General features: G+C 42.8%; 1 protein-coding gene across 8 annotated transcripts in view; it reads right to left on the minus strand.

Moving 5' to 3' along the window:
- The window catches only part of RPH3AL (rabphilin 3A like (without C2 domains)), a 320,103-nt gene that overhangs the window by 210,641 nt on the left and 85,516 nt on the right, over nucleotides 1-23,946 (minus strand). For all 8 annotated transcript variants that reach the window (XM_063457029.1, XM_063457012.1, XM_063457059.1 and 5 more), the window contains exons 2-3: nucleotides 15,674-15,759; nucleotides 10,206-10,349 (exon numbers count right to left, since the gene is read on the minus strand). In XM_063457029.1, coding sequence (XP_063313099.1) covers nucleotides 10,206-10,349; nucleotides 15,674-15,750 — 221 coding nt within the window. In that variant the 5' untranslated portion in view covers nucleotides 15,751-15,759. The remainder of the gene's footprint in view (nucleotides 1-10,205; nucleotides 10,350-15,673; nucleotides 15,760-23,946) is intronic.

The raw sequence follows: 23,946 nt of genomic DNA on the forward strand, positions 1-23,946 counted from the left end.
CATTTGCACTTAGGAAATTTGTTTTAAACAAACTTTTTTTTTTTTTCTTTTCCCTCCCTGTTTAAACACACCATGTACACTTTTCATTACATGGCACGTGTCATATGCTGACTTTTCTTTATGTACTCAAATTACATACACAAGAACTCGGTCGTATTATATTTCATGAACTTTCGGGTTAAATCGCACGCCTTGATTCAACCACTCATACGTCAATATTTCGGTATTTTATAATAAAATTACATGATTACTTTCTTCTTCTTACATACTTCTGTAGAAGTTATATTTAACACCCTAAATTAAACTACATGATCACATACTACACCACATTAGGCTACTAACACTAGCAAACACTAGCATAGAGACAAATTACACATACCCATTCATATATATTTCCCTTACATATGTATATATCAACGCACTACAGTGTTTAGTCTTTGGTATCAAGGATCCAAATCTCACACTTTGCGTATCTTGTTTCCAACCTCTAGTTTTCCAGGTTTTTTCTCATATACCTGTCGCTTATCAATCACTTGCATACTATCAGGTACGTTAAGCCTGCTCACACCGTATATCACATACGGTTCCATCTCAACATAGGACTTAGAGTACTGGCAAATGGTAGGGGTTATAGGCCCAAATAGGTATCTCCCCTCTGGGCTTTTGCCTATCGATTAGTGGTCCGCGAGGCCAACACCCCGCCTCAACGTTTCGGAGGTAACGCCCCCCGGGCCACACGTGAGTTAGCCGCCTCGCAAAATTATAGAGAGGGCGTCACCTGTCACTCCCTTCCCCTGTTTTTCTTTTATTGTCACCGAGAGGCCTACGAACTCCTGCCGCTACGTCGGGCGGCCTCAATAACCCCTCGCGCCAACGCATAGATAGAGCCTCTCATAGCCACTTGGCAACTAGCAGGGCCTCACCTGTCACCAAAGAACAAGATTAATTTTTCGCCTCACGGCTTAGTTAGCCCGCCAGTACATCCCCTGGGGTTCAACACACTAACGATATATTTTCTCATCTAGTATGTCTCAAGAAGGGGTAGAGGATTTCTCCATCCCGAGCACTCCGGCTAGACCAAATACCCCATCACCGGGAGAAGACATGGCTAGTCCGGCATCATTCAGGTCATGGACAATCCCTCGCATAACCGGCGAACTCAGGAGGCGTCATATTCCTTTCCCCGCTACTGCCAGGAAAGCGGAACTGTACAAATTATTGCACGCCTCAACTGATAACACTGATGCAGGGGAAGGGAATAGCCAGTCTAACCCGACAGATATACACGGCATGCTAACATCCCTCATGTCATCCATGGGCAGGGTCAACTCAGGCTGGAGAAACTGGAATCGGTCACCACAGCCCTTACCATGGCTGGGTCAGCCACTGCGACCCCTCCGCCAATGGTCGAGTTGCCACTAGTTTCTCCAGCCACCACCTCCGACGAGCAGGAGGTTAACCCTGCCCATATGATACCTGAGCACCTTAAGAAAGACATTCTGGAAGGTAAAGATGTCAACTTAGCTTCACTACTAATTGCCTCCCAGGATGTGGTGAAGCATAAAACTTATGCGTATGAGGATATTTCTGTGGTGGTCAAGTCCAGGGATGCACGCCTAAATAGGAAACTCACCATCCCGGAATTTGTGTTGGCCTTTGGCATCTACCGGGATGTCATATGTGCCGTTTACCCACACAGGCGTGAGGAATTTGACATGTATATGCACAGGCTGGTGGACCTGGGCAATAAATATGGTGGATCGGCATTCCACGATTACCATAGATCTTTTTCTGCAAAAGTGTCAGGCGCCTTCTCACAGTACGGGACAAGGTCCAACTGGAGCAAGATTGACACAGTGATTTTCTGCAGACACTTTGCAGGTCTAAGGACGCCAGCTTGTGCATACTGCTCCTCCATGTCTCATTCCGCAAATTTTTGTCCCACCACTGCTAACGAGCATACCCACTTGCAAGTACCTAGCTCCGCTGGTCCTATGGAGAAAATATCTAAAGACAAACTGGGAAGGCCTATAAAGTTTCTGGGAATATCCCAGATATGTAATAACTTTAATGTTGGATCATGTAATTACAGCGGTTGTCGTTTATTGCATATATGCTCAAAATGTTTTAGGGCACATGCTAAAATCATGTGTCCCAATAAAATGTATCCTAAACAATACCTAACGTCTATAAACATATCCCTACTTGCGACATTTCTGTCACAGCATCCATCTACACATTTAGTAGATTTCATAATCTCTGGTCTATCAGAAGGATTCCACACGGGTATCATACATATGCCTTCAGGAATCCTGGAATGTCCAAATCTACAATCCGCCCAACACAACCCTACAGCTGTCGACACACTCATAGCTAAAAGAAGTCACAGAAGGTTTCTTATTAGGACCTTTTCTATCCCCTCCTTTCACTACATGGAGGACAAACCCTATCGGGGTTGTCACAGGGAAATCTTCCAACAAGCAGAGACTTATTATCGATTTATCGGCACCACACACCTCTACCACTCCTAGTCTTAACTCCCTAATACCATCGGAGGAATTCTCCCTGCAATATTCCACCATAGATCACGCCATTACGGCTATCATACAGGCAGGAGTTGGTGCATGGCTCAGCAAGACTGACATAACGAATGCTTTCAAACTACTACCAATCCACCCCACACTGTGGCACCTACATGGCATCAAATGGGCAGGGAACTACTACTTTTTCTCACGACTAACTTTTGGTTCTAAAAATAGTCCAGCCATAATTGACACATTTGCCGAAACCCTATGCTGGTTACTACTCAATATAGCCAGATGCCCTACAGTCATACATTATCTGGACGATTTCCTACTGGTCGAGGAGAATTCTTCCCCTCCCAGTAGCCTCAAAGAAACCGTCAACCTATTCAACCAGTTGGGGGTCCCAGTCTCCCCTACCAGACCGAAGGCCCAGATACCATCATCACATTTCTGGGCATCATGCTAGACTCGGCCAACATGCAAGCTAGCCTGCCACGCACTAAGGTAGAAAACATCCTGACAAACATCAATCTTTATATATGACTACGCACTTGTAACCGCAAAGAATTACAATCTTTACTGTGGTCACTCAATTTTGCCATGCGTATTATACCTCAAAGCCGTGCTTTCATCTCACGTGTCCTCAGCTTGTTCCCACTGTTTCTACATGATGCACACAGATTATCTCTAGATACCCAAGCCACGGCAGACCTACTCATGTGGAGAAACTTTTTAACCACCTGGAATGGTAAAAGCATGTTCCTCCCTCCATTGTCTGACACCTCTCCTACCGTTTGGTCAGACGCGGCGTCTACCACAGGTTTTGCAGCGATTTTTGGGAACAAATGGCTTTGGGGCAGCTGGCCTTCAGAGGTTCAGGACCTGGAGCGTTTTTCCTCTACCTCAGCTCTGTTTGAGATATATCCCATCGTGGCGGCTGCCGTGGCATGGGGCCATCTATGGACAGGTTCATCAGTAAGGTGTTACTCAGACAACCAAGCAACCTGTTCCATTATTAACAACAGGTCGCTCCAACTCCCTTACTATCATGAGATTTTTGAGGAAACTCACTTGGTTGGCAGCATGTCATAATTTTTTCTTGCATTGTGTTCATATTCCAGGTATTTGTAACGAGGCAGCTGATAATTTGTCTCGTTTTAAATTCCAGGCCTTTCATCAACTTCTCCCATCAGCCGCGCTCACAGCCACGGCCACTCCACTGTTCCATCAGCTAATAATGGACTAGACGTTATCATGCAACATTGCAGAACTTTGTCCCAACTAGCTCTATCTACAAATACCAGGAAAACCTACAACAGAGCTTTCAGTTTATTCAAAAGATTCCTTTTGGAACACAACATATTACAACCATTCATCATGACATCTTTTTAGGTTTTTGCCTCTTTTTGCCACATCAAACTCAAACTTTCTTACAACACAATCAAACTATATCTTACAGGCATCCAACATCACATGCTGACATTACAACCCAACAACTCAAGTTTCATGTCATCATACCAATCAAGAACATCCTTAGGGGTATACAAAGATCCGAACCCCCGCATACAGCACAGAGGCTTCCTATAGATTTTCATATCCTTAAGAAATTGTCACAACTACTAGATCTAAAACCCTTCTCCTTCAACACAACTCTAGTCATCAAAACAGCTATTTACGTGGCTTTTTATGGGTTTCTGAGACCTAGAGAGTTTACCGCCATCAATACAACACAATCCACTCACCTACTGCTTCATTCGCACTTAACCAAACACATGGACTATTATATCCTGACACTACCTCATTCCAAAAACAGTCAACACGCTCCACCCGTAGAGGTTAAATACTATCCGACTCACAACAGATGGTGCCCCGTCCAAATACTGGACTCTTATACAGAGAGTCTCAAGGCACCACCATCACAACCACTTTTTGTTCTACGAGGTTCAGTTCTCACTACTACCAACTTCATGACCCACGTTAGGTCATTACTAACCCAGCTGGGACTCAAGCCAGCTAACTATTCAGGCCACTCCTTCCACATAGGAGCGGCCTCCACAGCCTCCAGTGTTAACATACCGGTTCATGTTATCAAGACACTGGGGCGCTGAAAATCATCCGCTTACACACGATACATTCCTAACCCTGTACAAGAAGTAAGAAATGCTTTTCAGAACATGTCTTGTTAAAAGTATGTATATTGGTAGTTTGTATTAAATATTGAAATTTCTATTTTTGCCCTCTTTATTTTCAGGCCTACCTCATCGTCGGTTTCGGCACACCACAACCGACTTGCTACTTTTATACCATCCTACACTTATTAGGTCTTATTTCTCTTTGCCATCATGAGCCCTTCACACAAGTAGTAAGGCCTTTTGGCCTGTGTTTGTGGGAGGGGCGTATGACACACCCCTTCCCTACTTAAGGGACACCCCTTACCTGGCTCCATACCTTCGAGGTCAGCGTTGCATCACCCTCCCACCCACACCTCTTTATCAACTCCTTTTTCTTACATTTCTTCTTGGTGGGCCCTCTTTATTTTCAGGCCTACCTCATCGTCGGTTTCGGCACACCACAACCGACTTGCTACTTTTATACCATCCTACACTTATTAGGTCTTATTTCTCTTTGCCATCATGAGCCCTTCACACAAATATATATATATATATATATATATATATATATATATATATATTTGTGGTCGGTTAATAACGTATAGTGAAATACCTTGTGATTGGAATTAAGTCGGTGTGGTGTGCCGGAACCGACGTAGGGGGTAGGCCTGTAAAAGAGGGCCTCCCTGAATGAATTGTATAAGAGGGAGAGGTGGGTGGGGTGAACAGCGTGCGTACGGCAGGTAGGAAGGGGGGAGTAGCGTTTATATGGAACGCTTAACTCCTCCCACAAATACAGGCCTTACGGCCTTAAACTTGTGGTCGGTTAATATCGTATAGTGAAATACCTTGTGATTGGAATTAAGTCGGTGTGGTGTGCCGGAACCGACGTAGGGGGTAGGCCTGTAAAAGAGGGCAAAAGGAAATGCCAGAAAACACACTTATAGCACTATAATTATCATATAAAATCCGTTGTCTTACTACTTATGCGTTGGGAATGTTCCTGTATAATGTAGCTGATACCTAGTGACTCTAATTGTTGTACCGGCGTACTGCTACTGGATGCCGTGCTTATAGAAAGGATGTGAAAAATAGGAGCCAGTGGTCCTACCTATTCTAATGACAGGAGTGTGAATGTAGAATCGTATTAGAAGTAGTTAGGCAATGATTAGCAGGTCAAGTGTCTTGATTGTCTGGTTTGAATGTTGGCGTGACACGATGTAGTGTTTGTACCTTCTTAAGTTTTCCTTGAGGAGACATGATTTACCAGTCTGATTAGTTGTGATCGTGGAGTTGTAGGGTTCCAGAACCCTTGTATGGTTGCAGGCACATAGATTTAAGTCCTGGTTGTGTGGCGCGCATGCTGTTTAGGGAGTCTGATGCTGCCCTGTATTCCCATCTGTGTACGTACGTTACTGTAGAGTGATAAACCAATTATTTATCTTTTGATATCTTATGTTAAGATGGGGTATGGTTTGAAAGGCTTTTCAGAACATGTATGTCAGTTCGGTATAGTGCGATCGTGTGCGTATGAAGGTTTGAATAAAAGGAGGCAAAAATGTAGAAAAGACTACAGGGTGATCAGTATGCCCGTGGATGTCATGCTCCACTGAGTCTTGGAAAAATGTCACGACTGTTATATGTATCTTAGAGTAAACAAATAATGCTCTAGATGATAAATTGTGTCGAGCCCCAATAGCCGAGCGACCGAAAAGGGGATGCTGAAATGCTGATTATGCTCGAGTGTTGTGAGTTGGGTGAGGTACGAGACTGAGTGACTCTTGGTTAGTTGACCCTACTAGATATGAAAATGCTGCAATCCCTCATCCGATGTTGCCTTCTTAGGACATCCTGAAAAAGAACATGACAACAAATGAACTCAAATAACCACAATACGGTTAAGCAATATAGAACTGGCTGGCTAACTAGTGCCGAAGCGAAAAGCTCTCTCTACCCCGTGACAAGTGAGGCCCTGCTAGTTGCCAAGCGGCTGGTGAGAGGCTCTACCTATGATTTGGGCGTGGGGCTCGAGCCACTGGCGTGGTGGCGGGGAGGTGGCCTCTCGGTGACAGTAAAAGATCCAAAAACGTGTGGCCGTGTCAGGTGAGGCCCTAACTATAAACCCGATAGGTGGGTGAATGCGAGGCTCTAACTATGATTTGGGCCGAGGGGCGAAAATCTCTGTGTTGAGATCGGGGAGTTGGCCTCGCAGGACTAGCTACGTTGTACAGCTAAGGCCAGCTCCTAACCCTAGATAGCCAGTTCTCTGACCCTGGACGGGGGCTTGATAAGGGGGGGTAACGTGCTTGGTAAACCCAAGTTGTGGTCAATGATAGGTACCCGGAGATACCCAGACAGAGACAGAGGAAAAGAAGGGAGTGAAAGGAGGAAGAAAGAAGAGAAAAGGAACTGAAGTCAAGGGAAGGAAAATAATGTGCAGTGTAGTGCAGTTCTATGGAGATATAGCTGAAAGTACAGTAGCGATAGACCCTGAGGGTGCTGAAGATTCTCGTGATGGCTACTATACAACCGTGAAAGGAGATGTATGAAGGCGATGTGCCAAGAAAACGTTGTAGTACCTTACAGAGAGAGGAGGGTGAAATGAGTAAGGTAGTGAGTAACAAAACGATTGTTACGGGTAGCGAGTACGAATGAAAAGTTGTCGAGTGTGGCCGTGGCAAGGCAGGAATCAAGCCCCCGTACCCCAATACCCAATCGTGTAACAACGTGGCCTAGTAGAGGCAGTTGTTTGGAATGTGAACAAAAATGTAATTAACCTGGTAGAAACAGGAGATAATCGATCGACTAACGGCCAATTGTGTAACAATTGTTGGGAATGTGAACGAAAACACATTCATACCTGATAGAAACAGGCGACAATAGCGAACCAGTAATTGTCTACCGATAACAGATGACAATATGAAACAATAGTAATTGTGAACCTAATGTAACATTTGTTTGTTTATCCTTCAAAATTACACACATGGGAAACACTTAAGCAATGCAAGTATACACTGTCAAAATCCTTACAAAAAAAAAGTGCTTGACCTACTATGTACCTCTATATTAATCTGTTGTTAACACGCTGGAGGACTGCCTTTGGGGTACCTCACAAGCGAATGTCCTAAACTTACGCACTACAAAAATAAAGAATTAAAAAAAAAAAAAAATTACACACATGAAAATATATTTACCTTAAAGTCTTGCCTGCATTGTATAACTTACAGAGTTGTCCCCACAACAAGGGTATTACATAAATTACTACCCTAGCCAAAGCTGGGAGTGATAGGACAAGCAGTCCAATAACAGTGAAAGAATGGTTATCCACATGTGAAGCGGCTGAATAACAGATAACCTCAGTTATTATATCAATATTGCGAAACCTACGTAATTGTAATTGAGACAGGCAATTGTACTGTCAACTGATCAGTCTGAGTCAACCGTGATCTAAACACAAATGGAATTACCTACAATGTAGGACCACAACAAATAAAAAGAAACATTTGAAGACCTGTTTAAACCATGTTATTAATGTATCACACCAGTGTTGGTTGCAGCCTAAAACAGTGAAACTGACAGTTACAGGAAAAATGCAAAATCGCTAAGGAAAACGCTGAAATCCCCAGACAACAGTGCCCATGTAAATCCCAATTATACTGACTGTATAAAGGTTGCAATGTAATAGGTGCAAATGTGAAAGAAACTATGGGAGTGGTACCTGCAACGATCATATTTCCGCATAAATATACAGACATAATTGATATTAATTACCAAAACCAAATAGTCTGCCGAAATGAAACCTGATTGCCGGTCTCATACGAATCGTGTTGTATGTGAGGTTCAAGCGTTCATGAGTTAGGACGTTCGTGAGTTTGAGCGTATGAAATATAGGTCATTACTTGCACAGGCGTTGTATGGCGGGAATAGCCCGAACGAGGCTATTCCCACCGATTACCTGAACGTTCGTTTGCTTGTCGGTTCGATACCCCATCGTGTAACAACGTGGCCTTGTCGAGGCAGTTGTTTGAAACGTGGACGAAACTTAATTGTACCTCATAGAAACAGGCGACAATAGCGAACCAGTGATTGTCTAATGATAACAAATGACAATATGCAACATTAAAAGTAATTAGCAGGGAATGTCAAATGGCGGAACGCCTGAACCTGTGGTAATTCGATACATGTATAACTGGAGTTGCACAAGCGTCAGTGTAATCTGGGAGATAAAATAATCCAAATTATACAGCGTTTAATTGTTAGATTAACCTGACCCAATAAAAACAGTACATGCATAGTGTCAGGCATTGAGTAGTATTACATGGGATGCACCAATTGTAGATACATCATAAATAAACCTGAAAACAGGACGGCAGGGAAGCTACATATTATACAGAATAAAACAGCAAATACCATAAAACCACTAGGTGGAGATACCAGCCGAATAAACTAGGTCTTCGCACTGATACATGAAAAACGTACTGGAAAGGGGCAATTGAGGGAAAGATGAGGAGCTGAACACTAAGAGGGGTTGGGGATGAGAGGAACACGAAGGGACAGGGGAGGCAAGGTAAAAAGAACACTAAGAGAGGGGGGCACTAAGAGACAGGTAAGTGGGGGAGGAACACTAAGGGACAGGGAAGTCAAGAGGAAAAAGAGACACAGAGATAGACAGGATGGGGTGAAAGAGAAACACACAAAGGAGATGGAAAGAGTAAAATACACAACGGGGCTGTGGGGAGTAAGACACACAAAGGAGGGTTGTACGAGATACACAAGGGAGGTGTAAGACACACAATGAGGAAAAATAGCGGATATAAGACATTTAAAAAAGGAGATAAGAAACAAAAAGGTGGGTTAAAAGGCACACAGATGAAGATGCTTTTTTTTTATTTTTTTAAGGTCGGGGGGGAGCGGGGGGAGGGGAGACAAAATCATATTTTCCTGTATACCCAAAAGTCCTTGCACCAGCCCTGCCAAGGACTGTTGTAATCATTAAGAGTATCACACAATCCATTGTAATGCATGATCCGGCCTCCCAAGTTCACCTTCAAGAATTCATGCACGTAAGGGGAAAAAAAATGATTTAAGACCTCCACTACAGACAATTTTTGGTCTCTATCACTAGGTTGTTTATTGTTTAGTGCCTAAGGCACAACTTTCTTTTCCATTTGTTATTTTCTGTCTTAGTTAGATTAAGGGATTTTCAATCAACGCGTTGTTTGCTGTCTGCTTTTCATCATGTAAAGTGTATCTGGAAGAAAGACAAATCTTTACTTTTTGGTCTACCCTAAATTCTTCAATAACACATCAGGGAACCTAGCAAACTATGGTTTTATTATAAAATAGATGAACTGAAAATCATCTAAGTCAGCTACTATGGCCTTAAACGTGAAATTATTTTTGAATTTACTTTGAAATCTTATTTTAGTGAATAACCCTGATACCACGAAATCTGAAAGTGGCAGTCAAACTTTAAAATGATGTCCTTAAATTTACAGAATGACCATAAAAAACAAGCCTTTCCCACAGAGTAAAATTAACGATGCACTTGGAGGGTTATTACCCTTACCCAATTCTCTGCTGTTCCAAAGCATCCACTTTTTCAGCACGTCTGATAACTTGAAGGATTGCATCCACTTCATTTTGGTCAAGATTCTGGTTTTTCCTTTGCTTGTCTGTCTGAAATGTATGTACTGACCATCCCGCCTGCAACCTACAAAAGAAAGCCAAAAGGTTTAATTCAATGCACAGCCCAAGTTTTTTGGAAAAAAATATTTAACAATGTTTTTAAGCTTGTCATATCTAAACAAATACTCTAAGCACAAAACACAGCTTTAGCTTATTGAAGCAGTTTAGGTGTATAAGATGTCCTGGCAGTCTTACTGCTCATATGTAGCAGTTCCACACCAATGGATATTTACAAAATAAACCACTAAATTGCATCGAGCTTGTAATAAAGTGATGCCATAGATGCAAAAAAGAAATTAGTGCTAGGATGGTTGTACAATAAAGCTATGAATATAGCTTATGACATACCCCGTGGTGTCTACATTCACAACCATTTATGAGGTAATTTGAACAGTCAAACTGCTACAATGCCCCAGAATGAGACATATGCTCATCAAATCTACCTGTAAAAACTGATATCACATCTATCATATGGTATTTTAGCAAACCTCTGATTGGCTGAGGTCAGGAGAGGCTTCACAGTCTGCAGCTCTGCACCCGGTGGAGCTGTAAGACTGGAGGTGCTGGCTCTCTGGGCAGACTGGAGCACACCACCGGACTCCCTCCTGATGTCGGGCCCATGCTCATAGTCCGAGGACCAGACAGTCACTCTGCTCTAAGGCGATTTAGGTGGCTGTGAGGCCCCAATCTGTGTAAGGCCTTAGGTGGCTGTCCAAATTGCCTAATTAAAGAGCCGCCTCTGGATATAGTCCCCAGGAATCCCCAGGCTAGCTGCATGGTGAGAACTGAGAAGGATAAGTAAAATGTTTAAGATGAAACATTAAAACATTGCAAAAATGCTCACACCCTAAGCAGTGTCATATCCCTGCAGAATCAACAGTGAGAGAGTTGAATGGATGACCCAGAGTTCTACCCACTACGGTATATTTCGAGAGTTCATATTACCCTTACCCAACCAAGGGTATATAAGAGTCCAACAGACCAGGAACTAAAGACCTGCATGGGAGCCAGTAAGCAAAGCCAAATGATATGATCGGGGATTCCCCCATTGCTTCTGAATGTATAGACGCCCCTGACATGGATTGTTCTCAATGGTATCCTACTGCTTGTAACTTTGTTCTGGAGTGATATGTGCATCTTGCCTCGCCACCATGTTCAAGCCTGTGCTAATTAGACCCTGCCCCTGCTCATTTTTTGTTTGTTTGTTTTTATAATTTGATATTTTTTTTATATATTTATTACAAATGGTTCATTTTTTAATTATTATATTAGGGACCAGTAATACAATCAATAGGTATAAACAGTATACAAAAATTATACAGCCTAAATACCCCCTCCCACAAGTCCTTTTAAAAGGGGGACTTACATATTTTTGTATACAGTTTGTACTTATTGATTTTATTACTGGTCCCTGAGGAAGTTCCTCTTCAGGAACAAAACACATATGACCTCTATTTTCTAACTATTATAATATTTTCAGTCAAACCAATAAAAATTCCTTTTTTGGAACCTCAGATCTGGATTTCTGACTGGTACCTAGTTGGGAGCAGTGACCTCAAGGAGGCTATAGCCGTCCACCACTTTCGGGGGAGGGACCGTTGGAGCTTTAAATTCCACATGTTTGAGTGTTATATATGATTGCATGACTATTCCACTTGTAAACAACATTTAACAATAGAGGACATGTGAATCTATTTTGAGTTATTTTTAATTAGTTGTACTGGATGTGTAAAAGTAAATACAAGCACAAATGTGAAAAATATGCTTTGTCTGTTTAATATTTTGTTCACACTTAATGTTGTGCATATATATATATATATATATATATATGTATATATATAAAATATTAACCCATTCGCGATGCAAGACATACATTTTCTGTCATGCTTGCCCTACCATTAAGGAAGCATGACTAAAAAATTTCTGCCATTTACTAAAGTTAACCCCAGATTGCGCCGTCCCTGCAGCTGTGGTCGCTCTGACAGCCTGTCAGAGAGAGCACGTGTGCTGCAGGGACTCCTGATCCGCCTACCTGCTCTTCCGCGTTCAGTGTGAAGTCCAGGGAGACGGATCAGTGCTGATCTGCTACTCCCTACAACAAAAAATAAAGTTAAATCCAACTCCCTCTTTTACCCATCTTTATTAAAATTAACCCCTTCCCTGCCATTTGATCACCAACTACAGTGATCAGAATACAGATCATAGTGGGTTAACTTTTAATTTATTTTTTTTTAACCCACAGAGGTTCAATTTATTTAATTCATTAAAATATTTTAAAATTATAGATTTAGCTAGCTGGAGTGGGTGGAAGTTAGTGGGGAATTTGGTGTTAGACTAGCTAGGCATTAACAGTAAATGCCAAAATAGAGAAAAAACACAATTTTACTGCAATTTTTAGCAGAGATTGGCGATTAAATGGCTACATAAAAAGCAGGGGTTAAGTACTGGGTGAAAAGGATGGTGACTCACCCAAGATCCACCCCCCTCACCCCCAGCAAAAAAATATTTAAAGGAACACTCCAAGCACCATAACCACTACAGTGGTTATGGTGCCGGGAGTGCACTGGCAATGCCCATGTTGTAAGAGGATTTAGGGATTAACTCATTGAGTGATTGCCACCAGCTGAGCATGTTTGGAGTCTTTCTTTAAGTCCACTTTTGTCAGAGGTGTTCCTTATCTGACTTAAAGGGACACTATAGTCACCCAGACCACTTCAGCTCAATGAAGTTGTCTAGGTGCCAGGTCCCCTAGGTTTTAACCCTTCAGGTGTAAACATAGTTTTAGAGAAACTGCTATGTTTACATTTCAGTGTTAATCCAGCCTCTAGTGGCTGTCTTCCTGACAGCCGCTAGAGGCGCTTCTGCAACGCTTGATGTGAAAATCGCATTCAGCGTGCAGAACGTCCATAGGAAAGCATTGAGAAATGCTTTCCTATGGACCGTTTGAATGCGCACGCGGGGCTGATGTCAGCGGGGTAGGAGAGGTCACCAGCGCCTGACACTATAGTTTTCCTGACACTATAGTAATCCTTTAACCCCTTAAGGACACATGAAATGTGTGACATGTCTTGATTCCCTTTTATTACAGACGTTTGGTCCTTAAGGGGTTAAAGCCTTGAAGGTTCTCACACTGTGCACATTCATGAATCCTTGTATTATGTGCAAATACTGGCATGTACAAAAAGGTGCCCTGGGCCAGCTTCAGCTGTAAAATGTACTCTATAATTCTGGGCAAAAATTTTAAAAAAGCACAACTTCTGACGCAAATGTTTTGTTTTTATCAGATTACTTTTTATTTATTTTAAATACCCAGATAATACTGTACTAGCCTCCCACCCACCCCACCCCCCCCCCCTTCCTCCAACCACCCAGCACACACACACACACACACACACACACACACCCCTCAAAAAAAAAGTTTAGCAGAAGAGCAGCAAGAAGTCATGCTGTAGGCACTTGGACAACCTTTGTTTTTGGTCAAACAGCTGCATAAAAATTTGATAAAAACATGGCAGTCTAGAACATTGACTGGACCCTGGGCAAAGCATTTGCTTGGGCCCCTTGGTCCCTGTCCTCCCTCTGCAGGCGTGCAATCACGCCCTCCACCCCAACGCACCGGCGGACCTAAAGTAGAGAGGTGCAAGAAATTTTTTGGGCCTCCCTATCGCACAGGTGATTGATCCCCATCTGTCGTGCAACTCCAGAAATGCATTGACAGCTGGGGCTCTACCATTTACCCATGTTTGCAGGTTTGTATTTAGCACTTGTGTGTAAACAGATTTTTGTATGGAATATGTTTGTATGTGGTGTTGGCGTGACTACAGGCATGTATTTATGTGTAGTGTTGGTTTTTGAATGCAGGGGTGTATTTACATATAATTTTGGTGTGTAACACAGACGTGTGTTTGTATGTAGTGTTGAAGTTTGAATGCAGGGGTGTATTTGTGTGAATGCTGAGATGTATGCACATATACACACACACACACACACACACACACACACACATATATACACACACACACACACACAGATATACACAGTGGCACACATGTAGATACACACACACACACAACCTGACACATGCAAATACACATCGATACACCGAAACACGAAAGACAACATACAGATACACATTAACAGATATACTGGCACATAGAGACAGACAAACTGACACACACACACACACACACACAAACATACTAACACCAACACAGATATACAGACACACACGATTCACATTTTTAAACCCACCCTCCAGTTTCCTACCTTGGAGGCTGGCTTTCTTGCTGGTGGCTGAAGGTGTTGGGGTCTGGCTCGCACAGCCAGCGCCCTTCCACTCTGCCTACTCTTCTCGCTCCTGTCTTAGCGGGAGGAAGTGACGCACAGCCGTCACTTCCTCCCAGGTGACTTCTGAAAAGCAAAGGGCCCGGTCGCACTGTTAAAGTGCACGGGCCACCCTGTGGGCCTCCTTTGTGTGTGGGTTACCAGCCAAGGAGGGGAAAAATGGTTGAGGCCAGCAGTGCCCACGGTGCAGCTGTTTCGGGACCCACCAGGAGTAACAGGGCATCTGTGTCAGGATTTCTGTAGATGCCCAACACGCAGAACTTAAGTAGATTTAAAGCAAATACCTAAAACGTATTACCGGACCTTAGAATGGCCTGATTTAACATAAAAAGACAAAGGTATAACACAATTGATAAACAAGCCAAAGGTCAAGAAATGGAAATATCAGAATAGTCAGGAGCCAAGCCAAAAGTCAAGGAATACAGAGATTGGATAGTCAATAAGGGAAGCCAAGGTCAGATACACAAGACATCAATACAAGGACCGCACTCTTGGATAACCAACTGGAAACCATAACAGGGCACCAATAAATTGACAAACTAGGTTTAAATAGCTAAAGGCATTTCCTGATAGGCTGTAGGGAAACATGTGATCAAGTTTATGTGTGTAACACACCCATATTAAATTAATTGATCTGGCCCTTTAAGGGTTAAACAGGAAACCCTTTATTTTTCACAGCAGCAGCGGGCGTCGCCCTTAATGATACTGAGTCGGCTGCTGAGAGAGGAGAGGTCACCTCTGGTGAGTGTTTGGCAGTATTACCCTTAGTTTGTGGGAATACCGCTATAGCGATACGCGCCCGCCGGGACCTATGCTGCCCTTTGACAATCTGCCTCATTAGCCGAACGTTAAAGACCGCCCTGGATAAAAACTAGCAGTATGATTAACTGCATTATAGCCACTCTAGGAAACTGTAGATATTACATTTCTAATGTCCCGTTAAACAATGATAAAGTCTTATAAACATAATGTAACAAACAAGAAATAAACTAATCATGTACTTACTTGGCTCGTAGCGCTAACTGTCGATCATTAGGACAAACCCACTTATCAGTTCCACTACCAAATATTGTATCGGTCATTGTTGTAATCTATTCACAAAAGGATAAGAGAAACGTCTTAGTATGTTAATTTACAAAGTTTTAAAGACACATTTAAAGCACAACAACCCTATAACTTATTGTTAGAAAATCTCACTATTATAATATCCCTTTAAAGAGATAATCCAAGTGCTACAACCACTATAGCGTGCTGTAGTTGTTATGGTTTCAGAAGCTCCTAGACACATTCCATTGTAAGTAGTCAAAATGTTTAAGAACTATTGTGTTCTGCTCCATGCCTCCATTACATCAGCCAAAAGCTGTTAAGCAGTAGCTTTTGCTCACGCTCAAAGACTAAACCCTGCAGTGACAGCCTAGCACATTGGTTGACAGTGTCGCTGATCACTCTCAGTCAATGTACTAAATACTGATATCAGAAGCTCCCCTCTGAGGAAGAGAATACATATCTTCATAATTTTTCTCCAATGGGGAGCTACAGAATCAGCGCATGCTCAGTCTATCAGTGGCTCTCAGTCTGATGCTTCCTAAATGCCCCTAAACTTCCACTCAGTGTCCAATGCTTCTGAATGATTGGGCCTCAGCAAGAAGACTATGGAACTAACCATCACTTAATGGTTCAAGGCCTCCAGGTAACCCGAAGCCTAGGATCAACTCGCACCATAGCAACTTCATGCAGATTAAGTGGTTATATTAACCAGCGTGGTCCTTTGTGAATTAAGATAATTTAGAGGAAAAACATACATACATCAGTATACAAACAATCTTTTAACTACACAAGTTAATGAACAATGTCTTGTGGAAACCTAACTGGTACAGCTAAAAAATACAATTAGATTATTGGATATAAACAAATTACGGTAAGATGAAATGGAAAGATAGAGGGAAGAAAATACAACCCAGAAATGTCACCATAAGTCTCCGCTGCAAAGGTTACAAATAATTCACACTATGGAATTGCTATAGAATAACGTTTCTCGCACAGCAGAATTCAATTAAATACAAGTATATTGATTTTCTTGTTTAGGTGCTTCCTCCTGGTGATTAGAACAAATCTTCTTTTAATATAAAAGGTTAACGTGCAATGAATAATGCTGGACTTATAAGGTAAAGAGTCCAAACAAGGCAGCAAATCGGTTTGCATGGATGTGTTTAAAAGACTGTCACTTCAGAGTTAATAGCACATCCTAATAGAAACCAAAAAGCTTTAGTTTCTATTTTTGGATTTGTATTGAATGCAAGATTGTCCTTGTACATTCTGCTATATAATGATAATTTCAAAATTTCCCATTATTCCATTACACAGTTAAAAAACATGCAAAGAATCATGAGAAAAGTCTGCATACAAACACAGAATGGATGACACCAACCATTATATAAGGAGGAAGGCAAGTCCCCTGGAATTACATCAAATTTAAGTCTCTTTCACTGCACAACTCAACACTAAAACAGACATTGCCAATAGAAGGGAGGGGGGAAAAAGTGACAATGCAGGTTTAAAAGAGTCTGACAAACCATTTGTTTGTTTTAAAGGGACACTCTAGGCACCAGAAGCACTACAGCTTGATGTAGTGATTCTGGGGAATATAGATTGTCCCTGAAGGCACTGAGGCCTAATGACACCTTTAGTGCATTTGGCATTGAGTTAGTACATCTCTATGAGGAAATGTTGATAGGCACAGGATAGAGACTGCTGTGCATGTTCACTAGCCTCCCAATACTTCTTTATGTGGTAGCAGTGAATCGTCTGAAATCGTCAGTATTGATAGGATAGTGAATGACCATTTCACATATCTGGCTAAATAAATCACTCTAGGAGGAGGGAACATAATATTGATGATGACTTTTTACCAAAGCCTATACAATGATGTATCTGAAAAATCTCTTGGCTGGTAATGTCTGAAATATAAAATAAGAATTTCTGATATTCAAGGTGGATTATCACATTCCACAAGCCACATAACTTGAGGGTGTTCAACGACCCCATATATAAACGAAATAATGCATATAGAACATATAAACGGTAGCCACATTATAAGTTACATCTGCTTATTAAAACATGATGCACAGATAATGTTTTGGATTGACTGCATGTGCATTTTTAATATAATAGAGAATTCCATAAAACCAACCCAGGACAGCAGGACAGAAATATGGATGGACGGAGTATCCCAAAATAATCCTACATGACCCGTTATGCTGCATCCATGTTGTAATGCCTTGTTGATCAGACATATCTCTGCAGAGCAATGGCATTTTTCCCCATTATTTGGCTCTCTGAAAAACCTGTTTTTTTATTTTTATTTACATTAGCCTCAAGACACAAATACTCTATTGGGAATAACCCATGGGTTAGGAATGGATAAACTGCAATTGTATTTACCAGCTTCCACCACATTTTTGAATCCTCTGAGACTTTGAAATCTACTGCGGGCGGAGGAGATGGCTACTCTGGAATTTCAACAGAGTTGGCTGCCGAAGTCCCTAATTGTCTCCCAGTTGGAATTTCAACAGAGAAGGCTGCTTAAGTCACTGTATCTCAGTTAGTTTGTATTTTTTCCTACTACTAAACACTTTATGAAACACACTCGGGCAAACTTACGCACATCTTTTGCCTACAGTCTGCCCCTCTCTGCCTGGTTCAAATTTTCAAATGTAACAGCCCTCCCTTGCATTAAGGGAGAGGAAAAGGAAGATTGTAGGAACAAATAATGGATCTAAACTGTGACTTATTTGCCTTTATCATGGAAAAGCAGCATGGCAATCTGAGTACTTATATGCCCTCATCATGTGCTTTGTTGAAAGAAGGCAGATAGAATGTAAGTCCCATACTGCAATATTTACGTCCCATGTGTCTTATGCTGAGGTGCCAGCATTGCAGGTGGGCAAGCGAGTCAACTCACTGGAGACAGCACATTTGAGCTCAGGACAGACATCATGGAACAGACAGAATAGAGGGGGTCAACGCTTTGAAGCTACATAAAACATAATAGGGGTGGGGTGGATTCAAGGAAATTGCAAATATGTATAATTGCAAGTTCACGTTTATCAAAAGGAGATAGGAAGTGACAGGCAATGAATGTTTTACAAATACTACACCACAATGAATATAACACAAGAGCCTTGATAAATAATACAAGATGATTCACAGAACTCCTGCATTCAACATTGAATTGCATTTTGGTCCATCTTACAAAACTTAAAAATTTGTGTCTTCACATATTTTCCTTTAAGATATACAGAGCTTCCAGGGGGCGGGGCCTGAGCTTCATGGCGGCTGGACGTGCCTCGTGCGAGCTCCGAGCCCAATCTTCATTCCGAGCCGGAATAATTGCACTCCAGCCAGCCAGGACCCGCAAAAACGCATCGCACTTACCTCAGGAGCCAGCCGAGGTGCCCCGGGTCTGCCGCCCACGGGTGCACGGAGCTTTCACAGAGGGTGCCGGGAGTGAGGCCTAGCAGTGGCGCCAGACGGCTGAGGCGGCCGATCCCCCGCTCTGCGATACCTAGTGCCCTCCTAAGCCTGTAATAAGTGCCCTGTTTCCCCCCCCCGGACCGGTGGGGGTCATCCCGGTCCACCCTAATCCGCACCTGGAACCAAGCGACACACGATAATTTGCCCTAACTAGCCGAGCTATCGAAGCATATACGAAATGGCCGCCCAGCACAAGCCAAGAAGAGGGACCACAGACGGCCACCCACACTCTCCCTCCCTGGAGTCTTTGAATCGACTATGCCTAAGCTTCTGCAAGGCTCTTCATGACAGGGGTTTGACCTACTCTCACGCAGCTAGGGTGGTCGCCTCGTGGATCCGTCCAGCGATACGCCGCCGCCATTACGGACTCCCGTTGCAAGCCTTCAGGGTGGCCAGCCTGCCGAACAAAAGCCGACAACCTAGTCAGCGGAAAAAGGTCCCGAGCAAACTGGGCGCACACACCCAATCTCACCCACGCAGGTATGAGACCAACGGGCAACTCCACAGGCCCAGCCACGCACCCAAACATGGCATCTCAGACCAGCAAGTCACTCGGTCCCTATCCAGGGCTTCAGCAAAACACCACGCCACAGCACCAAAGAACATGGGGAGAAAACAAACCGGAGAGGGACTCACACCCAGTGCAATCAAGATCGCCTTAATGAACCCCCATGTTCCAGATCTTTGTTTCCCAGACTTGGGAATTGGCTGACTGGACGCAGATCATAGATCAGTGAAGTCCCTACTAAGCTAGTGACTTTAATATCCATGATTATAATGCCGGTTTTATACAGTATCACTACTCTGTGTATGCTCGATTTGCTCTCAAGTTTACTCCTTATATACAGTACAGCTTTGCTAGCATAATATCTTGTTCACTCGTTTATCCTCATGATATGAAAACCATACTACTGTTATTACTACTATATGATCATACTATGCAGCAACGCAACAACCCACTAGTTTTGTTTAAAGCGAAAAGGTATAACCAGTTATGTTTCAAACTATACATACACTCACGCCATTACTAAGCATTTATACACATCTAGGAATGCATCTATGGCGTATAGATAAGCCTGTAACAAAAAATCTAAAAATGCGCATGTAGCGCTGCCACTGTTTATTAACTCGATGATTTGTACATATACGCTGTTGTGGCGTTCGTCAATATTTCTGTAACCACCTGCGCAACAAAAATAAAGAATTAAAAAAAAAAAAAAAAAGATATACAGAGCTTCCCATAAGAGTATGGTTAATAAATACGAACCTCCTGTTTAGCACAGAGACCCAAGATAACCAGTCAGGCATTGCAAGTCATTCATTTCTATGCCAATACTGCTTTCATCATTATGAAGGATTGTGGTTTATATGATTTTCTGCATTCCACTAGTGTTAAACCATATATGCACAAACAGTTCCTATTATGCGTTTATATTTGATTTGTTTGTCCTAATTTGCCCCACCAATCTATTGCCTTGGTAACCTACCCAACAGGCTCTATACCAGAGCTGACCCCTTGCATAATACTCACCTTGACTTTGTGAAAACCAGACATTTGAATAAATTCTCCCAAGAAGCCTGGATAATCCTTTTTCAAACGTGTTTGTATTGGTGAAGACCTTTCTCACTGACACACCTGACCTCTTTAAGGACAAGTTTCATGCTAAGGTTTCTGCAGGTTTTAAGGGGCTTCACTTACTAGTTATTGTTGGTATATACTTTGTCTTTTGTAATCGATGAAGCTTTCAGCTTTGAATACGGTTTGCATTTTTATCACACACTTGTTAATGACCAACTTGTTTCACTGACATTCCTTATTGTGGTGAAAGTGACCTCGCCACTGGTTTTTGGAGGGGACTACTTGCCAGCCTTTTACCCTGTGACTATGGCCCCTGCAATAGAGCTGGCTAATATACTTCAAACAGGCTCTGTTTGTGCAATTGGGACTATATAGTTCGTTTACCGAACAACCGCCCGAACAGAGACCACCCTGGAGCTTGTTAACACCTATTAACAACTTGGAACGTTTCTCACCGCAGTGTTCTAATTGTTCGTCTGGGTGGCCGCAATTCCCATGAACAACCATGAGGTGGGGGCTATCTTGTTCGCATGAACGCAGGCAGCGGTGTTTGGGCATGAATCTCATGGAACTGAAATCGGATACAGAAACTCTTAAGTACCGCTGGACTTCCATCATCGCCTGCGTTCGTTTCTATTCAGCTTAGAAGGGCACTGTTCGGTGAGATCATTCATCTTGATGAAGGGAACAAGCTCCAGGGTAATTATTATATGAAGAAAATGAAAAGAATTAACCTAGGGCCAAAATTTAGATATCACAAGGTAGAGGGCACAAAAAGGGGGGTAACCCCTAAATAGTGAATATCATAGAGAATAAACAAAAAAGAAAAAAATGCCATTCTACCTGTGTATGATTTACGGAGAAGATTGTAGGCTTAAAAAGTAACTTTTTTTTTTTTAAAATTCTTTATTTTTGAGTGCTTGAGTGAACATAAGTATCTCACAATGCCACAACAGCATATGCAAGATTGGTATTATTACAGCATTGTACAGTTATGACATTTAGGTTTAGCACATTTTTGGTATAAAGTTAGTCAAGTAATACATATACGTCTTATGGTTGTACACAGAAATGAAAGTAAAGCGTATAAACTAGACGTGGTGAGTAACCGATAGAAAATAGAGATAAAATAATAAGGTCAACAATTATACTGTGTTAGCAAACTATTAACAGGAGTCAACATCCACTAGGCGCGAGTACAAACGAGGAGGCACAGGCGGGCGGTCTGCTTCCCTACCCACATTAAGCTATGTACTTTAAGCTTGATATCGCTCTCATCGGGGTTAATCTGTACCCCTCATGGTTTATGCTCTGGGGGTTCGGAACATGTTTAATAACAAATAGGAGGTACAGTAAGCTACCATGGTTCCAATATCAAAATTATCCTAAACTGTTAGGCCTCTCTGTAACCCTAATAAACGTTAAATGTTAACTACACATTGATCTATGGGAGTGAGACAAGTGAAACATTGCAGTTTTATAGTGCGAGCATGAAAACATCAGGCTTTACAACTTCAGTGGAATCTATTAGCTTGTTATAGTTTGATCTGCAAGGATAGCGTATCAAAGATTTTTTTTTTTTAAGCATGCATGCAATTAGATCAACCGATTTAGTCCTTCGTAGGTAAGATTGTTAGTCCTGGACACTTGGTTTCTTGGTTTAACAGGCTTAAACTAAGGGAGTATGGGCTTGGCGCTGACTTGTCTTGGGACTTTACGCAGAGAGTCTCTATCAGCCGATGCCGTCTCTTGTGGGACAGTGAGCATTGGTCGGAGTGGTGTTGAAGGCTACAGTAGCAGTGAGCAGTGTGAAGACATCCTTCCAGCCCCAGGCTGTTTTGTAGGCCTGCATCTCGGTGCCACGAACTCTAAAACTACTGGAGCTTGAGTTGTTTCCCCTCTCGGGGGCAATGGAGGGCCTGCTGGACTTTGGCCGCTTGCGGCGATAAAGCCTCATTGCGTGTGGACGATGCGTCCGGGTCTTCGCCCTTTTTGCCTTCAGCCCGGGTGGGCTCTGTGGTTTGTGGGTGTGTGGGTTGCCTGTCGCTGTGCCCGAGGGTACCCTTCCCTGCCCCTGCCGCCAGCTGCCTCTCTTACCCGCCGTCCGTGCAGGCTCCTGAGTGCTTTGTGCTGCTCTCATGCGGTCATTGAGTTGTGCCCAGAAGCGGCTGAATATCGCGTTCAGGCGCCTAGCGGTGTCTCGTCGGATCATCTTTAGCTGTAGCTGATTGTTTGCAAACAGCATGTCTGCCGCCGCCATCTTGGGGGAGCTGTGTGGGTGTCGGCGCTGCTCTATCTCCGCTTCGCATCCCCGTGTAGCTGGTGGCTCCGGACACACCTTGCGGACCGGGATGACCCCCGCCGGTCCAAAGGGGGGGGGGTAGGAGGTGAGTAGCGTGGAGGTTCCATGTGCAGGGTTGCCCGCGAGGAGAGCGGCCGCCTCTCCCCTACAGGGTCTCAAGTAGGCCTCAGGTTGCTGGTGCCGGTTCCCGGTAAGTAGTGGGTTAACAATTGGTATCCATCGCTTTGTCCGGGTGTCCCCCACGTTTCTGTCACCCTCCAGGTGCTGTGCGTGCATATTTTTGGGGGTTTTTGCCCCGAATTGTGCCATTGTGCTCAGGAGCTCTGTTGCAGCACGTCCATGCAGCCTGGAAGCCAGGCTCCGCCCCCTTAAAAAGTAACTTTTAATAAATAAATCTAAAATAAAAATATATTAAAGAAAAATCATATGAACAACAGGAGTGGGTGGAGACTATACAGTGAGTAAAACTCTGACTACATATACAAGCTGTAAAAGTGTATATATAACACTAATGCTGAAGCAATACTGTTTTGCTACAATATAACATCAGTGTATTCCCAAGTAATAGAAGTGATACTATATTATATATCACTAATAGCTGTAACAAGAGGGGGGAGATAAGACGACTGCTAAACCAGTGCTGTCAATAGTTAAAAGATTTATGGATAAGTAAATCCCTACATGATAGTACAACTAACGACATGGGTTAGCTCCACATACAATAATTGATAATGTTCTATGGTGCTTAACCTCAGAAAGATCCAAGATAATGGTTCAGCTAAGACAGATTTCTGACAGACGGCGATTAGCCAGTTCAATATCACAAAAGCTGCCTAGATCATAGCAGCGTATTGATAATAAATT

This window comes from Pelobates fuscus, chromosome 1, assembly GCF_036172605.1.
Source record: "Pelobates fuscus isolate aPelFus1 chromosome 1, aPelFus1.pri, whole genome shotgun sequence".
Lineage (NCBI taxonomy): Eukaryota > Metazoa > Chordata > Amphibia > Anura > Pelobatidae > Pelobates > Pelobates fuscus.